The sequence below is a fragment of the Oncorhynchus mykiss genome, chromosome 12 (genome assembly GCF_013265735.2).
Source record: "Oncorhynchus mykiss isolate Arlee chromosome 12, USDA_OmykA_1.1, whole genome shotgun sequence".
NCBI classification, from domain to species: Eukaryota; Metazoa; Chordata; class Actinopteri; order Salmoniformes; family Salmonidae; genus Oncorhynchus; species Oncorhynchus mykiss.
The window spans coordinates 45,067,081-45,089,669 of NC_048576.1; the positions used below are offsets into that span (position 1 = coordinate 45,067,081).

Consider the following 22,589-nt stretch of genomic DNA (forward strand, 5'->3'; position numbering starts at 1 on the left):
CTTTTAAGCAAACTTAACGTAAATATTTGTATGAACATAACAAGGTTCAACAACAGACAAACTGAACATGCTCCACAGACATGTGACTAACAGAAATTGAATAACGTGTCCCTGAATAAAGGGTGGGTCAAAATCAAAAGTAACAGTTAGTATCTGGTGTGGCCACCAGCTGCATTAAATACTATAGTGCATCTCCTCCTCATGGACTGCACCAGATTTGCCAGTTCTTGCTGTGAGATGTTACCCCACTCTTGAAAGGCACCTGCAAGTTCCCAGACATTTCTGGGGAGGGGGGGGGGGGGGGGGGTGGCCCTAGCCCTCCAATCCAACAGGTCCCAGACATGCTCAATGGGATTGAGATCTGGGCTCGTCGCTGGCCATGGCAGAACACTGACATTCCTATCTTGCAAGAAATAACGCACAGAACGAGTAGTATGGTTGGTGGCAGGAAGGGTACCACATGAGGGAGGAAGGGTACCACATGAGGGAGGAGGATGTCTTCCCTGCACCACACAGCGTTGAGATTGCCTGCAATGACAACAAGCTCAGCCCGATGATGCTGTGACACACCGCCCCAGACCATGACGGACTCTCCACCTCCAAATCAATCCCGCTCCAGAGTACAGGTCTCGGTGTAACGCCCATTCCTTCGACGATTAACGTGAATCCAACCATCACCCCTGGTGAGATAAAAATCAAGACTAGTCAGTGAAGAGCACTTTTTGCCAGTCCTGTCTGGTCCAGCGATGGTGGGTTTGTGCCCATAGGTGACATTGTTTCCGGTGATGTCTGGTGAGGACCTGCCTTACAACAGGCCTATAAGCCCTCAGTCCAGCCTCTCTCAGCCAATTGTGGACAGTCTGAGCACTGATGAAGGGATTGTGCATTCCTGGTGTAACTCGGGCAATTGTTGTTGCCATCCTGTACCTGTCCCGCAGGTGTGATGTACCGATCCTGTGCAGGTGTTGTTACACGTGGTCTGCCACTGCGAGGACGATCAGCTGTCCGTCCTGTAGCGCTGTCTTAGGCGTCTCACAGTACGGACATCTCACTTTATTGCCCTGGCCACATCTACAGTCCTCATGGCTCCTTGCAGCATGCTGAAGGCACGTTCACGCAGATGAGCAGGGACCCTGGGCATCTTTCTTTTTGGTGTTTTTTCAGAGTCAGTAGAAAGGTCTCTTTGTTGTCCTAAGTTTTCATAACTGTGACCTTAATTGCCTACCGTCTGTAAGCTGTAAGTGTCTTAATGACCGTTTACAGGTGCATGTTTATTAATTGTTTATGGTTCATTGAACAAGCATGGGAAACCGTGTTTAAACCCTTTACAATGAAGATTTGTGAAGTTATTTGGATTTTTAGAGTTTAGTTTACTCACTGCTTGTACAGAGTTACATTCACGTCTCGTCTCCAAATAGCGCAACGCCCGTTTCTCCTCCTCTCTCAACTTGGCGTCTGCCTGTTAGAACACACAGAGATACACATGTTGGTTCCCCCTCAGATGGATAGCCTAGATTACAGACAGTTGCTGAGAAATAGAGTTGCAAAATTCCAGTAACTTTCTCAAAATTCTCAGCTCTTCAAGAAATCAGTTGGAAGATTGCTGAATTTCCTGTTTATTCCCTCCTGATGCCAAATATTATTTTGTAACCCTACTGAGAAACCACAAGGGAACTGCAGAAACAGTACTTGTCTCATACCGATTGTTTCCGACCACTGTGATCACTGAAATCCAAAACAAACCCTAGCCACTCACGTAGACCTGAAAGGATCGGATATGTTAAAGCAGTGTGGTCATTGCTTCACCTTGCCATCTGATAGGCAGCATGGGATTTGCGCCATATGGCTTACACCTATGCAAATGTTTCAAATATACATAAGCATCTGAGGGGTTTGGACTTGGCATGTCCATTTGGAATTCTGCTTATAACTTGACGTGTGGTGTATGATCAAGGGGCCTTTTTAGGGTGGCAAAATTTGAGCACATTTACAAAAATTCCCAGGTTTTCCAGAAATCCCAGTTGGAAAATTCCTGGAAAAGGGAGAGAATAAGCAGGAAGTTCAGGAGTCCTTTAACTATAGAGTTTCCGGAAAACCATCTGGAAAAGTTAAAGGATCCTAGTACTACTCACATATTTCATGTAGTTCTGTACTCCGTTCTGCTGCAGGTAGGAGGGGGCCTGTGTTCTGTAGAATCTCTCAGTGGAGTCCATGTAAGCCTTCTCAAAGTTATCCCTGTAGATCTGCAACTTATTGTCTGGGTTTGAGCACAGGTTCACTGCAGAGGGAAAACAGGGATGGAGGTGACCAGGGTCCAAGTTCATTAGCATGCAACATTTTAGAAATTAGCATTTCTTAAAGGATGAGTCCAATCAGTCCCTTCCGGTTTCAGTAGGTTCTCTTCCGTTTGGTGAGTTATGAACACAACCCAGGAGAATTACAGGCATCTTTGTGGAGTGGGGTTAAGAGTACATTTTTGTCATTCACACTACATAGCTAAATTCTAAAATGTTAGTACCTCACATTTTCATGTACAGCCTGCATTTGTCATTGGGGGTTTCACACCAAAATTCACATTGAAGGTGAATCCAATTTGGCACAGGGATTTGGTGAATCAATCCATTGGTATGGTTTACATACACCAAAGATCTGGCTCGCGTTCATTACACACCATTCTCTCACAGCTAAAGACGACAGTGATGTTTTGCTCACCGTAGGACTCCCTGACGCCGATGACCAGCTGAGAGTCGAAGGCCTCCCCCAGGCGCTCGGCGTGCACCAGCTTCATGGCGCTGTCCTGCAGCCTGTTCTTGATGTTAGAGAAGATGGACTCATTCCACGTGTCCAGCATGAGCTGAGGGCATATAAAATGAAGTTTAGAAGAACATTACTTTGTCCATATATCTCAAAAATGTCCATTTGTCTTTTTGCTTAATCTAGTGCCTTGCTCAAGGGTACAACTGCAGGTGATGGCATGATTTGACAACAGCATCCCTCCTGTTACGACATTCTGTCCAAGTCAATCTCGGGATTTTAACCGACAATCCTCCGGATGTTACCAAATCTCACTACATTCTACTCCCCTTGCCACCCCAAAGCTACACGGTAATAGAAGATACAGTACATTATACATGAGCAGGGAAAGAGGGAATCTATAGGCGGCAACATTTCCTCATGCCAACTGGAAATTCTCTTATATCACTACAAATACAACCAAATACTGCTGCTGCCCTGTTTGCAATGTGATCTTTTTCCCTCAACTTCTTGTTGCTACCCAGTTAGCACGTGATCATCTCTCGCATTCCCATCCCATTTCTTCCTCCCCATTTCTTCACCTTCCGTACGATGCTGTCCTCTACGTTAGACTTCTTGTTGCTGCCCTGCTTGCCCATGAGCGTGATCTCCAGCTGGCAGAAGGGTTTGGGCAGGATGTCGCACTGTGTGAAGAACTTCCTCCACTCCACGATGTAGGCCTTCAGCAGTGCCGTGTCATCCTGGTGACTCAACACCCGCTGTGGGGGAGAGCGCAGGGCCCTGTTATGGACTTTATGGCGTTGAAAAACTGGGGGTAATAGACAGTCTGCTTGGTTACTCAACACGTGAGAGCAGTTGAGGGCATTGTTATGGATTATATAGCATTGAAAATGTTGGTTCTCAGGGGTAGGTTAGTAGACCGCATGGTTATTCGGTAGCCTACTGTCACAGCTAGCTTGATAGCTAGCTAGCACTAGTGGTACTCAGCGAGGGAATAAATAGCACAGTTCATTCAATGGTAGCAAGACCAAGCAGGCCTACCTACCACTTGTGCTTGCTTGATGAAGTCTAAGATGTCCGCCTTCAGGGCCTGGTGGATCTTGGCCGGTCCCTTGTCATCCCATAGGCATACTGCATGGACGTCTCTATGGAAACCAAGAGATCGGATGAGGGATTTGGAGGAGAGGGACATGTAGTTCAAATCATCTGTCAGTCTAACCGTTGAGACAGGCATTAACGGAAACGCCTGGAGTTAACAAAATGACAGGATTTTAAGTGATGCGAAACATTCCGAATGTTGAAGATCGAAAAATAACGGATAGAGCCGACACCACAATTCCTTAATATATCTGTCAGTAAGGCAATCTGTTCTACACCATACATTTGTTTTTGAACGTTTTGCAACAGGCTCTTGGGTCATATTCACTAGGAACCAAACAGAAGCGAACTGCCTGGACTTGTCAAATAAGAAACACTTGTTTACAATAGCAGTTGCAAAACTTGGTGTGCACTAATGAATACAACTTCTGTATGACAGAGCACATGAACATGGACTGCGTGGCCATACTCACGAGAAGAGGTCAAACCACTGCTGCTTGGTGACTGACTCCTGACGGAGCAGCTTCAGAACGATGGGACGCATCAAATCCCACTTGTCCTCGAACTGGAGGGAGCCTTTGTTCTGGGTGAGAAGGGTAGAAGTGTCAACTCTGGCTATAGGCTGCCTAGCAGTTATGACAACACCAGAGTGAACCGCAATTGTATTTACTTGATCCTCCTTCTCAAAACGGAATATCATATGTCAAGAACCTCAGATGTTCTGCTCCAATGTGCTTTGAGAAGCACATGAGAAGGGAGGATGTGAGAAATCAAGGACATACAATTGATATCATTGACATCCCAGTGGTTGCTTTTATGTTTAGGCACTAGGCAAGTTGGCCTACTTTAACATTAGAAACAACATGTGCCGTTAGACAAGCCATGCCATCAGTTATCAACCCACTATCTGAAAGGTGCTTCAAGCCTGATTTACTAGCATCTGTTTTTCCAGGATGTGTAACTGCATCCAGTCTACAGTAGGCTCTTATGTGAGGGAATGTTGTATGTAGTAGTAGACATGACTAGTTATAGGTCCTCATCAAATAGGCCTACATTGTATCACACATCAGTAAGCTAGCCCCACAAAAATATATAAAAATATATGTAGAATCAATTTTGCGCCAGTGTGTCCTGATATATAATGTTATCGTAGCTAGGTAGCTATCGGATGTTGCTGGCAAGTAGCTTTAGCCTACCTTTGGTGTCTCGAAAAATCTAATCTAGGCAGTGATTCGGTGTTTTATCAGACATAACTACAGTACTGTAGCTCGCTAGCTAGACTGATACAGTAGAGATAACGCTAGCGGGGGGGGGGGGGGGGGGGGGATGAGCAGACACTAAGTTAACGTAGCTAGTTACTGTGCCATCAGTGCCAGATGTCTAGCTAGCAAGCAGCAAACTGTGTTTTCATGAAAAAGACGATCATTTGTGAATACGTTAACTAATGAGTTCCTTAGTAAACGATAGTCATGTAAAGTTAAATGATAGTGTTAGCTAACTGTTACGAATCTAGTTATGTGTGGACTACTGGTACGTGTGGACTACTGGTGCAGCTAATTAGCACCAGGCTAACGAACCTCAATGAGAGGTGTACACAGCAGTCTTTCATTGCTAGCAAGGCAAACAACTTCATATCATCTATAGTGCAAGGCCATCTTCAGGTATGTGCGCTTAGCAACGTGGAGTAAGATATCCACAACTATGCAACAGACAATGATTCATGTAACGTTAATCAAATGTATTGAATTGAGCAGCCTCCTACCTTTAGCAAATTAGACGTCGCCATGTTCAGGACTACGAACATGAACTTATTCCCTCGAACAATCTCGCGATATTTACGGTGTTGTAGTTGCTAAAAGGATTTTAACAAAATCTGGAGAGAAAAAATGCATGTTTCCTGATTGATGGTTTATCATCATATTCCGTTTTTTAGTTTTTTTTAGCTAGACTAAACAAAATCCATACGTGTAATTAAAATTAATGTTGAAATAGTCTAATAATATACACTTATCAAAAAATAATGTCACCCACTAAAAACTATGAAACACTGGAAAAAAAGTAATAATATATTGTGTGCAGTGAAATGTGTCTAAACATTCATTAAAACATTTAATTTAAAATAGCTCGAAAAATCAACAGGTGATCTCTCCCTGTGCGCTGCGACCGAGGAAATTAGATCATTTTGGAGTCCTAGTCTCGCTCGGCACTGACGCATTCGAAATAACATACCAACTTTACTTTTGGACAAACAGAAAAAATACAACAGGCAGGTAAGGATCTTTACTATGCTATGCGAGAGTTACGGTATCATACCTAAAAGGGCATGAACGTTTATAAATATTTTTTTTACATTTTACATTTTTACATATGCTCATTTCAAAAGTATGACACAGTGTCTTAGTTCTACAGGCTTATGCCAATAACTCATATATACACTTGCCATTTGGTTTCTTAATGTTATAGGCTAATGGAAAAGCAGTGATACAATTCATATATAGGTCTACACTACAGTATATTGCATGACAATTCAACTTCCATCAATTCTTAATTATCAAATATTAACTTTCTGGAGTATTCACTCATAAGGATGATAACCTATAGTCAAATTGTTATATATATATATATATATATAGTACCAGTCAAAAGTTTGGACACAGCTACTCATTCCAGGGTTTTTCTTTATTTTTACTATTTTCTGCATTGTAGAATAGTAGTGAAGATATCAAAACTATGAAATAACACGCATGGAATCATGTAGTAACCAAAAAAAGTGTTAAATATATTTTATATTTGAGATTCTTCAAAGTAGCCACCCTTTGCCTTGATGACAGCATTGCACACTCTTGTCATTCTCTCAACCAGCTTCGTGAGGTAGTCACATGGAATGCATTTCAATTAACAGGTGTGCCTTGTTAAAAGTTCATTTGTGTATATTCTTTCCTTCGTAATGAGTTTGAGTTGGTATACAGAAGATAGCCCTATTTGGTAAAATACCAAGTTCATATTATGGCAAGAACCGCTCAAATAAGCAAAGAGAAACGACACTCCATCATTACTTTAAGACATAAAGTTCAGTCAATCTGGAACATTTCAAGAACTTTGAATGTTTCTTCAAGTGCAGTCGCAAAAACCATCAAGCGCTATGATGGTAATGGCTCTCATGAGGACCGCCACAGGAAAGGAATACCCAGAGTTACCTTAGCTGCAGAAGATAAGTTAATTAGTTACCAGCCTCAGAAATTGCATCCCAAGTAACATTAACATAGTTCAAGTAACAGACACATCTCAACATCAACTCTTCAGAGGAGACTAGTAGTGGTTTCTTTGCAGCAATTTGACCATGAAGGCTGCATTCACGCAAAGGACACCAACAAGAAGACTTGCTTGGGCCAAGAAACACGGCCATTGGACATTAGACCGGTGGAAATATGTCCTTTGGTCAGATGAGTCCAAATTTGAGATTTTTGGTTCCAACCGATGTGTCTTTGTGAGATGCAGAGTATGTAAACGGATAATATCTGCATGTGTGGATCCCACCGTGAAGCATGGAGGAGGAGGTGTGATGTTGTGGGGGTGCTTTGCTGGTGACACTGTCTGTGATTTATTTAGAATTGAAGGCACACTTAACCAGCATAGCTACCACAGCATTCTGCTGCGATACGCCACCCCATCTGGTTTGCACGTAGTGGGACTATCATTTGACCAAGAAGGAGAGTGATGTAGTGCTGCATCAGATGACCTGGCCTCCACAATCACCAGACCTCAACCCAATTGAGATGGTTTGGGATGAGTTGGACCACAGTGTGAAGGAAAAGCAGCCAACAAGTGCTCAGCATACGTGGGAACTCCTTCAAGACTGTTGGAAAATGCCAGGTGAAGCTGGTTGAGAGAATGCCAAGAGTGTGCAAAGCTGTTAGCAAGGCAAATGGTGGTTACTTACTGAAGAATCTAAAATATATTTTGATTTGTTTAACACTTTTTTGGTTACTACATGATTCCATGTGTTATTTCATCTGGGTTTTTTCTACAATGTAGAAAATAGTACAAATTAAGAAAAAACATTGAATGTGTAGGTGTGTCCAAAGTTTTGACTGGTACTGTATATATAATACAGTATAAGAGGAAATTATCTTATTAAACCCTAGGTCTAGCCTACTGATCACATAGTGGGCTAACTGGCAACAGTGGGTTAAAAATGATGCAACAGGCGCAGAGAACTGCAGGAGAGTGAAATCGACACAAGACAAAGTTTTGAATGCTTCAAGGACGGCAAGATATCAGTTTCTACACAATAACATAGGCGTTCTTATCATTCCACCATGGGATATCATTTTGTTTATATATATATGTCTCTCTCAGGCAAGGGCAGGTCCGAACTCAGAACACCCCACAGTCTGCTTAATGAGATCCCCAAACTACTTTTTTTATTTGTTAACATTTTGTATTAGTTCTTATATCTCACGAAGTTGATGGATGTTGCAGTCTAGCTGTCATGGGTGTTGTCTAAACTCTAAATATTGCAACATTCTGGTCAAATAAAAATACAATTGTATTTGTCACGTTAGCCGAATACAACAGATACAACCTTACTGTGACATGCTTACTTACAAGCCCACAACCAACAATGCCGTTTAAAAAAAAATACCTACAAAAATAAGAATATTATATAATCTGGTGGTGATGATGAGGTGCTGAAGGTGCTCAAATATCAAAACTGTCTGGATCATTCCGCTGTCGCCCGAAAGGACTCCCTTCAGCACCACATCATAGTTTGGTTGCAAGCTCATGGGCTTGATCAAGAGATTGACGTGACACAACAGCCTCTTGGCCAATCTCAGAAGAGGAGGCGGTCCTTTGGGCCTGTCGTAAAAAACAGTGGGTTAGATTTACCCATTGAGGTGCCTGCTGATGTATTTGGCCACGAGAGTTATGCTATGTCTTTTGAGCGCTCGATTTAACCGTAGCTTCAAATGAACGCCGAGGAGACTTTAACCTATGCAGGTAGATGAACTACCATATTCTATTTAATGTCTAGATATTTAGTCTGTGGCGCGCGTGACGATGCCTCGCAAGATTTGCTCGCGAGTGTATGGTGTTATATGATTGTAATTTTGTATCATTGTAGTCGCGTTACATTTGTAGTCTAAAATGTTGTAGTGGCTGAAAGTCTTAGTATTGTGTGTTCGGTACTTTATTTGGCCACGTGTTTTAATAGGAAGGTGTGACCGTAACTAGGTTTCCATCCAATTTGCGACAGACAATCTTTGGAATATTTGAAAGTCTGTATTAAACAATATGCACATTTTCCCACCAGATATGTTTCCATCAAACTGCCCTTTGCGGATAAAAGGCTGCGCGTGATGCTGTAGTACACACATAGCATTTGCAGGTCTGGGCACATGCGCTCTAGCCAACAGCTCGCAGGTACAGTCTATTTACATTGAGATTTTTATTGATAAGGGCGATATTATTTGTATTTGTCAAACGGCATCGATCATCATGTCAGCAGAATAGGACCCTCGTAATGTATTGCATAGGGAGGGGTATGAAGCTAATCACCTTGCACATTCATCACCCTGTGAAGTTAATCAATTTCATCTGTAGCCTAACAAACTGCAAGCTTTCCCGTGTCGTAGTGGGAGGACCACACAACATATCGCGTGACTCTAAATTGACTTCGATATGATGGCTATAATAACCCTTTCCGCTAAAATCTAAGTAGTAAGTCAACGTACCTAAGGTGCTCTGTTCTTCTCTTGAAGTATTTACTCATAAAGGCGTTTCCACCGCCATTTCTAGATTATTACATTTTACAGACACAAACAGATCCCACTACGTCGAACGAACAAATTGTATGTTGGCAATTTCTAAAAAAATTTTTTACCGGCATTTCATGTTTCCATCAGCCTGATCGTGACTTTTTTTTCATGTATCAGGTAAATCATTCGCATGAAATGGTTGGATGGAAACGTGGTCAACATATTGTGACAGGATGTTGATGAATGTTTCAGATTGTGACAGCCCGTTGAGTAAACATCCTGTGTTTGCTGTTTTTAGTTTAATTAAATATCTATCATCTACAGAGGAGCAATTGCACACCATGCACAATAGTATTTGTGTTGTTGTCATCCACAAATCTAAATGTTTTCCATTAATAAAAACATTAAAATCAGATTTAAATATCTGATTTGGGCTATTGAAACAAGCGAGGCCCGCTCACTTTATCACACCACCAGGGCTACTGCATGAAATGTCTTCCTTGATTAAAAACCTTTCGTATTAAAGGGCTGGGAATAGTTGAGAGCTGTAGTCTATAAAAACGTAGGCCTAATCTCCTTTTCAAAAAGTACTAATCTGGCATGAAAAAGATAAAAACATAATTAGCAGTGTTACCTTCCTTGGAGTGCCTAGTTGAGCACAATATAATGAGGCCTAAATTCCAGGGGAGATTACTGCACACTGCTTGTCTGGGTCTTTGATGCAGACATTGTTAATAAAACTGTTCAGTTCCCTCTTGCTGTTTCACCTCTCTCTCTTTTTCCCTAATCTGTCTCCCCCCCCCCCCCCCCCTTCTGTTTTGGTGGGGTTCTCAGGGATACCTCAGAAGGAAATGGATGGTTCTGAGCCTGCAGAGAGCTCTGACTGTGGACATGGAAAGAGCTGTTGGACAGCCTGTGCCAGGCTGCGCAACTACAAGCTGAAGGGCATCTTCACATGGTGAGCACAACAAGACAAACAACGCACAGACGCAACAGACCATGCACAGACACAAAATGGGCATATTATTCTACAGTACATACATTTAAGTGATTTATTGATTGATGTTAACATGACCTTGGCAGGCGTCTGCTGAAGACCATCGCCATGGGCCAGGCCCTGTCCATGCTGATTTGCGGTACGGCGGTCAGCTGCCAGTACCTAGCGGAAGCGGGTGTGGAGACGCCCATGCTCCAGAGCTTCCTCAACTACATCCTGCTGCTGCTCACCTACACGGCCTCGCTCAGCCTCAGAAAAGGTCAGAAACCACCGCCCTGAATTCTACACATGCTAATGCTAAAGTACATTGACTGAGTACATTGATTTGCATTAGTTTTTGGTCCAAAAATGCTAATATTAGTGAGAATCATCACCTTTGTCATTATTTGCAGGGGCCAGTTAGAATATTTTAGAAATGCATCCTTCCTACAGTTGATTCCTTGAGGATATCATATTTTTATGCATACTTTGAAAGGTGAAAGCAAGGTTATGCCACCTTATTACTTTCACCAATTCAACCAATTAAGATCAGTCATTACTTCAAGGAAGAGAGGATGGAATGGAGGATGCAGGATGGAGGTATTCAAACAGGCCCTGATCTTCCTGACCATACACTAGCAGTAGAGTTTGTGAAGCCACATAGTTCCGAATCTAATTGGGGATATTTGGGAATCCTACCTACTGGGATAAAAAATAGTGATTATTATATGGGTTGTGTTTATTACGGCATGCAAGGGAAATGAAAATGTGTGTTTTTAAGTCCTTGTAGTCTTTTCATGTTTTAGACTGTTTTCATCCGTTTGGTGCCCAATGAACACAACCGTGGCCTACACAGCGAGACTAAAACAACAGTCCTGCTAACTCATAAAATATTAAATTTTTTGTCTCACTCTGGATTCTCGCTTTGCTGTTTTAACAGGTGATGGGAATATATTACAGATTTTAAAAACAAAATGGTGGCGGTATTTACTTATGGGACTGACGGACGTGGAGGCAAACTACACAGTGGTGAAGGCATACCAGTTTACAACGTTGACCAGCATACAGGTAAGAAATTACTAATACCGTTGCATACTGTGTTTTTTGAGTGAAGAATGACTCACTAATTGATGTATCTAGGATCCAGGTGATACATTGAGTCACCTGACTGGTTTTTCCAGGTGCGCCACAAATTAATATTCAAGTGCCTTTAGGGCTTGGAGGTATACCATATTTTACAATGTACACAGTGGAGGCTGGTGGGGGGAGCTATAGGAGGACAGGCTCATTGGAATGGAATGAATGGAATGGTATCAAACATATGGAAACCACACGTTTGACTCTGTTCCATTAATTCCATTACAATAAGCCAGTCTTCCTATAGCTCCTCCCACCAGCCTCCACTGATGTACCGGTATTGATGCACAGACCAGTTTGGGTTTTTCCTTTGCCTTCTATAACGGTATTTTAATGTTTTGTTTTGTTAAATGTGACATGCCGTGTATAACCTCAATTTTTATAGTTTACACGCTACTTGAGTCATTCCTCTCTTTCGCTCTCGCTCTCTTCCCCCTCCCCCCATGCCCTGTCACTTATGGAGTGCATATGTTGTTGCTTGACCACGAGACACTTACATTCAGTCAACGATATTGTTTCCGCATAGCTTCTTAATATAAACCCTCAAGCGTTCTATAATTACTCTTAGTTTGTTTCTTACATCTGTAAACAGCTAGCTTGTTTGTATTTTCTTAGTAAGTTTTAGCTAAATTGTTTTAGCCACTAATGCTAATAGCTAGTTAGTTGTCTAGCTAGCTAGCTAATAAATGTACTGAGTCAGAGCAAACGCAGCTAGCTAATACAACCTGATACCACTGATGGTGTAAGCCTAAATCAGCATATTTATGCAACAGTAACTTCTAAATCAGTGGAATAGGCTTAGCATGACTATATTGGCTACATGAAGACACTTTTTAATGTAGCCAAAGATTATAGGGTCCCCTAGGAAACACTGACCAATGCTTTGGTTTCAACCCTGTCACAATAACTCCTCCCTGACATTTTAATTTGTTGACATGTCAAACAACACTGTATTCAATGTGTTATTTATTCTAACTATAGAATTAGAACAAGCATTCTATTTCCAAGATTCCAACAGTTCACCCAATTGTTTTGATCTAAATCGCAAGTCAAATCACAAATGCAACATTTGGTTAAAAATAAGGGCAAGATTTTTTTGCCCATATTGTGTAACCCTAGTGTGGAAATTATCTAAAATTAGTGCAGGAAATTTGGAAATTGTTATGAGGAAAATATTTTGGGTTGAATTGAACAGTATGAAACAATCAGAATGAAGAAATACCCATAGAAATCACTTAGAATGTATGTGTTGCCACCCTAGGGTCATGCATTACTCATAAAGCAATTGTAGACATTTTGTTATTCAAAATAATAAAATACGGTTAAAAGCTGTGGCACCAGAGACTCTGGGTTCGCGCCCAGGCTCTGTCGTAACCGGCCGCGACCGGGAGGTCCGTGGGGCGACGCACAATTGGCCTAGCGTCGTCCGGGTTAGGGAGGGTTTGGCCTGTAGGGATATCCTTGTCTCATCGCGCACCAGCGACTCCTGTGACGGGCCGGGCGCAGTGCGCGCTAACCAAGGTTGCCAGGTGCACAGTGTTTCCTCCGACACATTGGTGCGGCTGGCTTCCAGGTTGGATGCGCGCTGTGTTAAGAAGCAGTGCGGCTTGGTTGGGTTGTGTATCGGAGGACACATGACTTTCAACCTTCGTCTCTCCCGAGCCCGTATGGGAGTTGTTGCGATGAGACAAGATTGGCCTAGCGTCGTCCGTCGCTACTAAACAATTGGATACCATGAAATTGGGGAGAAAAGGGGGGTAAAATCCACACCATATCACCCAGCCCTAAGTGTCTTTTTTTTTTACACCTGAAAAATACTGTATGTGGTTCTGGTTGCAGCTGCTGGACTGCTTTGTGATCCCGGTGCTGATGGTGCTCTCCTGGTTCTTCCTGAAGACACGCTATCGCCTGGTGCACTTTGTGGCTGTGGCCGTTTGTCTGCTGGGGGTGGGTGCCATGGTTGGGGCCGACCTACTGGCTGGGAGAGACCAGGGATCCAGTAAGAACACTACTCATGATATTTAATAAGGCCTGAGGAGGTGTGCAATATGACCAATATACATGTACTACGGCTGAGGGCTGTTCTTAAACACGATGCAACGCGGAGGTGCCTTATTGCTATTATAAACTGGTTACCAACATAATTAGAACAGTAAACATGCAATTTAGCTTAATTTTTAAAAATGTGTTTTATGTATATACTTTTTTTTGGTGTTGTAGTTGTTGTTTTGCTTCATACCTGTGTTTATATTTAAGCAATAAGGTCCGAGGATGTGTGGTATATGGCCAATATACCACGGATAAGGGTTGTTCTTATGCACAACGCAATGCCTTAGCTGTGGTTTATTGGCCATATATCACAAACCCCAGAAGTGCCTTATTGCCATTGTAAACTGTTTAGCAATGTAATTAGAGCAGTAAAAATACGTGTTTTGTCATACCTGTGGTATACAGTCTGATATACCACGGCTGTCAGCCAATCAGCATTCAGAGCTCGAACCGCCCAGTTTATGTCTGTTATACACTGGATGGTTCAAGCCCTGAATGCTGACAGCTGTGATATATCATACCACGGGTATGAAAAAACACACATTTTTACTGCTCTAATTGCATTGGTAAACAGTTTGTAATAGCAATAAGGCACCTCTGGGGGTTGTGATATGTGGCCAATGTACCACGGCTAAGGGCTGTATCCAGTCACTCCGCGTTGTGTCGTGCATAAGAACAGCCCTTAGCCAGTTGTGGCCAATATACCACAGCATCAAATGTGTTTAATTATAGCCAAGGTATAAAAGGGATAATCAACTCTGGAAAATAATGCAACTCTGTGGAAGGTTAGTTCCACCAGCGTGTCGTGGAACACACCATCCACGTCCGTTCAATATTTTCCATAGAACGCATAGACCCTCATTGATTATCCCTTACGTAATGTAGAGAATGTTGGCGTTTATCGGTCGTCACTAGTTACCACACCCACAAAGTCATAAACCCAGCCTATTTCTACTATTTCTCTTCTTAAAATCTGATTTTAAACCTAACCTTAACCACACCAATTTTGACATTTTGGCCGAGGTAACTAGGGACAACTGCGTATATCCCTTACATATTATATATGTTATTATTGTCAGGGTCTACACAGGAATATATATTATACCCTGAGTGTTTCCTGGGAGTGGGGGTCAACCTACTGGCTAGGAGACCCTTGATCCAGGGAGAACACTACCTATTGTAATTTATTGATATAACACTTTGGGCCTGTTTTCCAGACAGTTTAATCTCCAATAAATATGCTTTATAGTCTAGGACAAGGCTTTTCTCTACTTCTTTTGATGTAGAAGACATACCTTTTTATACTTAGTCAGGCATATCCATAGAGGAATAACAGCTTTAAATGTACCTCAGTGTCTTTTCTCGGGACATAAACAGTTCCATACATTTTGATCCGGAGAGGCCTTAGGGTTCACTGCACGGGAAAAGATAAACAGGCATTATTAAACTCACATCACAAACCCTTAGAGCTGATTCCTCATATTATTAGCTCTGCAAATTACCCTAACTAACATGTCAAAGACTGTTTGACTAAAATAACATTAGTCTTTTCTCTCTCTCCTTCTCTCACCTTATATTTATCTCATACTCTCCCTCCTCTCCTCTCTCTCTCTCCCTCCTTCCCTCTCTCCGTCTAGCCAGTGATGTGTTGCTGGGGGACGGTCTGGTGCTGGTGAGTGCTGCACTGTATGCAGTGTCGAATGTTTGTCAGGAGTACACGGTGAAGAACCTGAGCCGTGGGGAGTTCCTGGGTATGATGGGCCTGTTTGGCACCCTGATCAGCGGCATACAGCTGTAAGACTCTCCTCTCTCCAGGGTTGAACCGGTTCAAAGACAGTCTTTCCTGCCTTTCTCCCCCTCAGTATTAAAGGGATAGTTCACTTTCACAAATGTAAGCTTACTTAGCTTTCCTTTTGTTTTAGGCCAAGATTCAATCTGAACCCAGTTTGTAGACAATGCAGCTTTTAAAGGCAATGTTACTGTGTTCACTGAGAATGCATTCACAGTAAATGCTGCAGATGTCGGCTCAATTGGAAATGACCTCTGCCTCATTGTCGACATCCCGCGATCAGATTGAATCCTGGCACTAGCTTATCTTCAAAAAGCAAACTATCCATTTACCTTTTTGTTTGGTGCACTACATCAGTCAGTACATATTGTATTTATTATGGTACTTTCCCCCACAGCATCCAGACATCACATTTTCATCAGTTGACCAGTTATTTTAGGCAAAATCTACCCATCAGAATGGTCTTGAAGGTGCTTTGTAAGTCTGTCGACCGACACAGTTCCTGTTTGCAATCTTACCTTCTGTTGTCCTGTGTTGCAGAGCCATATTGGAAACCAGTGCAGTAGCAGCTATTAAATGGAACTGGAAAATTAGTAAGAATTCATTTTCTCCCCATATTTGATAACCCCCTTACTCAATTGTCAGAATCATATACAGTCAGGTCCATAATTATTGGCAACCCTGATAAAGATGAGCAAAAAATACTTTAAAATAAATAATAAGAATACTGTATATTGTATTATCCCAAAAATGTGTAAATTACATTTTCTACTAATACAATTGATCAGAGGAATACATAATACAACAAAGTAATACAACAAATCTCAAAAAGATGGGGGTGAAAGTTATTGGCACCCCTGTTTTCAATACTCTACCACTCTCCCCTTGTAAAAAATAATGACGTTTTCTAAATTGTTTGAGATTAGAGAACACATTGGGAAGGATATTAGACTATTCTTCCATACAGAATCTTTCCAGATCCTTGATATCATTCGCCTGTTCTTATAAACTGCCCTCTTCAATTCAAACCACAGGTTTTCAATGGGGTTCAAGTCCATTGCAAAATGTTGATATTGTAACCATTCCTTTTGGATTTTGATTAGTGTTTAGGGTTCTTGTGTTGCTGGAAGATTCACTTGCAGCCAAGTGTCAGCATCCTGGCAGGGGCAACCAGGTTTTTGGCAAACATTTCCTGGTACTTGGTCAAGTTCATGATGCCGTTGACCTTAACAAGGGCCTCAGGACCAGTGGAAGCAAAATAGCCCGTAACATATCAAAGTTTATTTGTCGCGTGCACCTAATACAACAGGTAATGGTTACCTACAAGCTCTAAACAATGGTGAAAAAAATGTATTAGGTGAATAATGGGTAAGTAAAGAAATAAAACCGGTGCTATGGTCAGACGACACACGCACGCACACACGTGATGGGTTTGACGGTAAAAAACAGAAGCATATCTAGATTTGAACCCCATTGAAAACCTTTTTTTTTGAGCATGCAATATTGCTCAGTATTTGCATTATTTATTTATTTTTGCTCATCTTTCAGGGTGCAAATAATTTTGGACATGACGGTATGTTGATTATGCCCAAGTTTTTTTTTTTTTTTTTTTTCATTTGGGTAATAATCTCTTTTACTCTAGTTACAGGTAACTACTAAAATAATGGAAACCCTAGAATAAATTAGGGATACAAAGTACTGTATATGGAAAGCAGGTGCTTCCACACAGCTGTAGTTCCTGAGTTCATTAAGCATTTAACATCTCATCATGCTTAGGGTCATGTGTATAAATTCTGGGCATGCCATTATTTTTGTTACCTTGGCAATGCCCCCATCCATAGGGTACGAATGGTTTGATTAGCATGAAAACGATGTAAGCCATATGCCATGGCCGTCTCAGTCACCAGATCTCAACCCAATTGAACAATTATGGGAGATTCTGGAGCGGGTCCTGAGACGGCTTTTTCCACTACCATCAGCAAAACACCAAATTATTGAGTTTATCGTGGAAGAATGGTGTTGCATCCCTCCAATATTGTTGCAGACACTTGTAGAATCTATGCCAAGGTGAATTGAAGCTGTTCTGGCTCATGGTGGCCCAACGCCCTATTAAGACACTTTATGTGGATGTTTCCATTATTCTTGACAGTTACCTGTATATGCTCTGTATAAAGCTATTTTGCTCTGTGCAATAGTTTTACAGAAAGTGCTTTGTTTGTCCGGTAGAATTCCCTTCTGAGATTCTGGGCCTTATTCAGTAGGGCACATATTGCAGAACATTTTGAAACGGAAAACAAAACTTTGAATTTCTTATTGAGGAAGTCCAGGAAGTACAATCTCCTCCATTTCAATCTGTTGCAAATGTTTTCTCCTCTTTGTTTCTTTACTGGACACAACCCTGGTGCATGTTCAGTAATACACAATGTTGCAAAATGCTTTGAAAAGGAAAACACTAAATAAGCGTTTCATGATTGGACCAGACAAGTCCAGGCAGTCCCTCCCCACTTCTTTGTTTCAGACCATTTTCTTCCATTTGGTGCCTAATGAACACGAACCCTGGTGTTTCCCTCCACAGTCGTACTGTTTGCGGCCTACGCCTTCTGCATGTATGCCCTGTACAGTTTCATGCCCCTGGTGGTCAAGATGACCAGTGCCACTGCAGTGAATCTCTCCCTGCTCACCGCTGACCTCTTCAGCCTCTTCTGTGGCATCTTCCTCTTCTACTTTGTTGTGAGTTAAATATAACATTTTTCTGTGGGTTTGCTCTTGAGCCAGAGGGGGTGCCCAAAATTGTTATCCAGAAATTCCTTTATTGGACAGAAAGGGGCCCACGCCCATGAGCAAAAGCATATATTGTAAGCCTAAGGTGGTTTCTGTTGTTTAATGAGAAGGATTCTGTGGTTTGATTAGATAAAGAAATGTACATTGTCATGTGTATATGAAACATACAGCCAACTCAAGCCAATCTTTGAGGTAAATACTGACTTCCATAATGTTTAACTAGCACCTTCTCACAAATGTGTTACAAATTAGTTATACAGAGCAACTATAGCTGCTGATCCAGGGTCTGTGAAATGGATCAATCAAAACATCTACCTCTGACCCACAGTTCTCAGGCCTGTACATTGTGTCGTTTGTGGTGATCACCGTGGGCTTCGTCATGTTCAACGCTGTGCCCACCTACACGCCCGTTCCCGAGTCGGACTCCGCCGGCGAGGAGGACGACGAAGTTTGACGACCCTGCTGCCTTTGTTGAGGGAGAAAAAGACCCCCAGAAAGGAGAGACCACCACAGACCTGCTCCAAGCGGGAGCAGAGGGGAGGGGGGCCAAGGAAGAGGGGACAGAGACGAGCAACAGGCGTGCAGTGACATACGTTACAGAAGAACACAGCACGAAGATGTAGCCAACTAGATTATGTTTAAGTTATTCTTTCAACAACTACATAGATGACGGGGTTTTCTGTAGTTGTATAGGTGTATAGAAGCCTAGGTGCTGCCAAGTACCCTGGTGCGACAGACTGCATGGTACAAAGCGAGCTACCCGCTACTATGTACCCAACAATATGGCTCATTAGTTTGCTTTATTAGACAAGCTAGTATGCAACCTCACAATATTTTTCTGCTATTGGGTTGACAATCTATATATTTTAGATTATATTTTATCAAAGGCTTACATTGTGTTCTGCCTCCTTTTTAAACTAATCAGTGTATGGTGTGTTGATTACTATATTTCTTCCCCACGAGGACAATGTATTTGCAAAGCACATTCAAAAAGACACTTCCTCCAAACAGTATTTATTTGTGCGATTCCAGGTTGCTATAGTAGCCTACTAATACACAATGGTCAATGTATTTTTTGTTTTTTTGCAGCAGGTCTTCTGAAAACTAATAGGTAAATGAAACATTTGCGGTGTTTGTCTGCCGAAATTATGCCTTTGCCAAAGTGTTTTTGTATATTGATGATAAAGTTTTATATTCTCTTGTTTCTGGTTACATCTGTCATGGCTCTTCTTTTCTATGAGGATGTTGTTATCATTATTGTGCTAGATCCCTCAGTGACTGTCTTGATTATTTTAAGTTTTTGTCAACCAAAAATCATTTAGAACCTTAAGGTGCGTGCTCAAGCACCCAAGAGGTAAATATAGCCTTATAAATGGTCCCTATTATCTTATATTGCCACTCATGCCTCATTTGTACGTGGTGCTAACATGCATACCGTGTTTCTGATCCTATCCACATTCTGATTATGGCCACATTATAGCCGTTGCATCTACACATGGTAAAATGTGTCTTATCTGTCCACATTGTGAACAGATTAGCTGGTGCTTCCCTGTATTCAAATTAATTTACAGATATCGTTGTAAAATATGGATTTATTGTCAAATGTGTGCACAATTAGAATTTGGACAAGTTAAGGACAAAGGCTGCATGTTAGCAGTGATGTAAAGTACTTTAGTAAAAATACTTTAAAGTACTTAAGTAGTTTTTTGGGCTATCTGAACTTTACTATTTATATTTTTACCTAATTTTACTTGACTACATTCCAACAGAAAATTATGTACTTTTTACTCCATACATTTTCCCTGACACCCAAATGTAGTTGTTACATTTTGACAGGAAAATGGTCCAATTCACACACTTATCAAGAGAACATCCCTGGTCATCTCTATTGCCTCTGATCTGGCGGACTCACTAAATACAAATGCGTTTGTAAATTATAAAAGTGTTGGAGTACGCCCCTGGCAATCCGTCAATAAAAATAAATTTGTGCCGTCTGGTTTGCTTAACATAAGGAACTTTAAATGATTTATACTTTTCCTTCTGATACTTAAGTACATTTTAGAAATTCCATTTACTTTTGTATATTTAAATCCAAATACTTTTTTACTTTTATTAAAGTGATAATTTACTGGGTGACTCACTTTAACTTGAGTCATTTTTTATCAAGATTTTTTAAATTTAATTTTGAGTACTTTTAGCCTATAAAATGCTAAATATAGGCATAGGTCAAGTGTTTTATATTGGATATTAGGTTTCAGCGATTAGTGATTGAACCAAGCACGCTATAGCTATAAACGGGGTATATTCTGAATCGGGTGGATAGAGAACAATCCACACCTTTTTGTTGTTGAAAATATGATTTGGGATTTCAATCTTCAATAGCTCATACAAAAAGTGTGCCATGACTATGCAAATGATATATTCTGAATCGGGAGGGTGGAGAAAATACACAGCTTTTGTATAGTTGAATTATTTTACTTTTTTTGGGGGTTTCAATTTTCAATAGCTCTTACACTAAGTGTGCCATGACTATGCAAATTATATATTCTGAATCAAGGGCGGATGGAGAACAATTCACATATTTTATGTTGTTTATATATATATATAAATATATAAAAATAACCAATTGCTTTAGGGATTGTCTCTTTCAGGATTAAACTTTTACTGTTAAAAAGCAATATCCTAAGTATACATACAGTAGAGTACACACACTAAAGGGTAAAACAATATATATGTTTTCAGCAAAAGTGTTTTTAGACAACTGCAAAGTTCAAGGATCAGGGCATTCGGGGAGTTGGTCTGATGGGAAGTTGTGATGTCATCAGTTCCCCCCTTGCTTGAGGAACAATAGAGAACAGAAGAGGAAAGCTTGTGTTATATAATGACTTACCTGGACCACCTATTGAGATGTGCCTTTTGTTAAAGGAGGTGAAAATGAGACTTGAGTGCTACATTAAAGTGTTAAATTGCAGGTTGTTGGGGTGGGAGGAGGAGGGTGATTAATGGACGGACCCATTCACTCTGGCTGCAACACCACATGTGATTAAGTCCACCTGCAAATCAGCATTTAGAACTAGAGCACGAGGAAAAGTATGTGTGTGACTGAGTGAGTGAGTACCTCTCCTGTGCTGAGAGAAAACAAGAATATGGCTTTAAAAAATATCTCCCTATTGATAACTACAATGTTGTTGATCCATCCTCAATTTTGCCCTATTACAGCCATTAAAACCTGCAACTGTTGTAAAGTCACAATTGGCCTCATAGTGAAATCCTTGAGCGGTTTACTTCCTCTCCGGCAACTGAGTAAGGACACCTGTATCTTTGTAATGACTGGATGTATTTATACACCATCCAAAGTGTAATGAATAACATCACCATGCTCAAAGTGGCCCCAGGTGGTAAGAGTAGGCAACAACACGTCTGCCACGCTGATCCTTAACACTGGGGCCCCTCAGGGGTGTGTACTTAGTCCCCTCCAAGAATTTCCTGTTCACCCACGACTGCGTGGCCAAACACAACTCCAACACCATCATTAAGTTTGCTGACGACACAACAGTGGTTGGCCTGATCACTGACAACGTGTGGCCTATAGGGAGGAGGTCAGAAAACTGGCAGTGTGGTGCCAGGACAACAACCTCTCCCTCAATGTGAGCAAGACAAAGGAGCTGATAGTGGACTACAGGAAAAGGTGGGCCGAACTGGCCCCCATTAACATCGACGGAGCTGTAGTGGAGTGGGTTGAGAGTTTCAAGTTCCTTGGTATCCACATCACCAAAGAACTATCATGGTCCAAACATACCAAGACAGTCGTGAAGAGAGCATGACAAAACCTTTTCCCCCTTAGGAGACTGAAAAGATTTGGCATGGGTCCCCAGATCCTCAAAAGGTTCTACAGCTGTACCATCAAGAGCATCCTGACCGGTTGTATCACCGCCTGGTATGGCAACTGCTCGGCATTTGACCGTAAGGTGCTACAGAGGGTAGTGAGAACGGCCCAGTACATCACTGGGGCCAAGCTTCCTGCCATCCAGGACAACCATAAAATTGGCAGAGACTCCAGTCACCCAAGTTATAGACTATTTTCTCTGCTACCGCATGGCAAGCGGTGCCGGAGCGCCAAGTCTAGGACTAAAAGGCTCCTCAACAGCTTCTACCCCCAAGCCATTAGACTGTTGAACAATTTATAAAAATCACCACCAGACAATTTATATTTACCCCAACTTGTACACTGCTGCTATTCACTGTT

At 41.6% G+C, this 22,589-nt stretch overlaps 2 protein-coding genes across 9 annotated transcripts in view; one reads left to right on the forward strand and one right to left on the reverse strand.

Annotated features, from left to right (window-relative positions):
- LOC110537671 (cullin-5) overlaps window positions 1–5,720 on the reverse strand; it is a 42,712-nt gene extending 36,992 nt beyond the window's left edge. For 4 of the 6 annotated variants that reach the window (XM_021623889.2, XM_021623888.2, XM_021623887.2 and 1 more), the window contains exons 1-7: window positions 5,615–5,719; window positions 4,326–4,435; window positions 3,800–3,899; window positions 3,336–3,512; window positions 2,713–2,854; window positions 2,133–2,278; window positions 1,379–1,459 (exon numbers count right to left, since the gene is read on the reverse strand). In XM_021623889.2, coding sequence (XP_021479564.2) covers window positions 1,379–1,459; window positions 2,133–2,278; window positions 2,713–2,854; window positions 3,336–3,512; window positions 3,800–3,899; window positions 4,326–4,435; window positions 5,615–5,656 — 798 coding nt within the window. In that variant the 5' untranslated portion in view covers window positions 5,657–5,719. Of the gene's footprint in view, window positions 1–1,378; window positions 1,460–2,132; window positions 2,279–2,712; window positions 2,855–3,335; window positions 3,563–3,799; window positions 3,900–4,325; window positions 4,436–5,614 lie in introns of all 6 variants that reach the window. The other 2 variants (XM_021623890.2, XM_021623891.2) reach the window with 2 other exon arrangements.
- Window positions 5,721–5,974: 254 nt separating this feature from the next.
- LOC110537672 (solute carrier family 35 member F2) lies at window positions 5,975–19,555 on the forward strand. Of its 3 annotated transcripts, XM_021623894.2 has the most exons (10): window positions 8,644–8,853; window positions 9,167–9,276; window positions 10,446–10,569; window positions 10,695–10,867; window positions 11,528–11,655; window positions 13,564–13,723; window positions 15,411–15,567; window positions 16,103–16,155; window positions 18,138–18,292; window positions 18,672–19,555. In XM_021623894.2, the coding sequence occupies exons 2-10, from the start codon at window positions 9,252–9,254 to the stop codon at window positions 18,795–18,797; spliced, it is 1,101 nt and encodes a 366-aa protein (XP_021479569.2). In that variant the 5' UTR covers window positions 8,644–8,853; window positions 9,167–9,251; the 3' UTR covers window positions 18,798–19,555. The 3 variants fall into 3 exon arrangements, with proteins under 3 accessions (XP_021479570.2, XP_021479569.2, XP_021479567.2); XM_021623895.2 differs by lacking the exons at window positions 8,644–8,853; window positions 9,167–9,276 and adding an exon at window positions 5,975–6,122; XM_021623892.2 differs by lacking the exon at window positions 9,167–9,276.
- The last annotated feature ends 3,034 nt before the right edge of the window (window positions 19,556–22,589 follow it).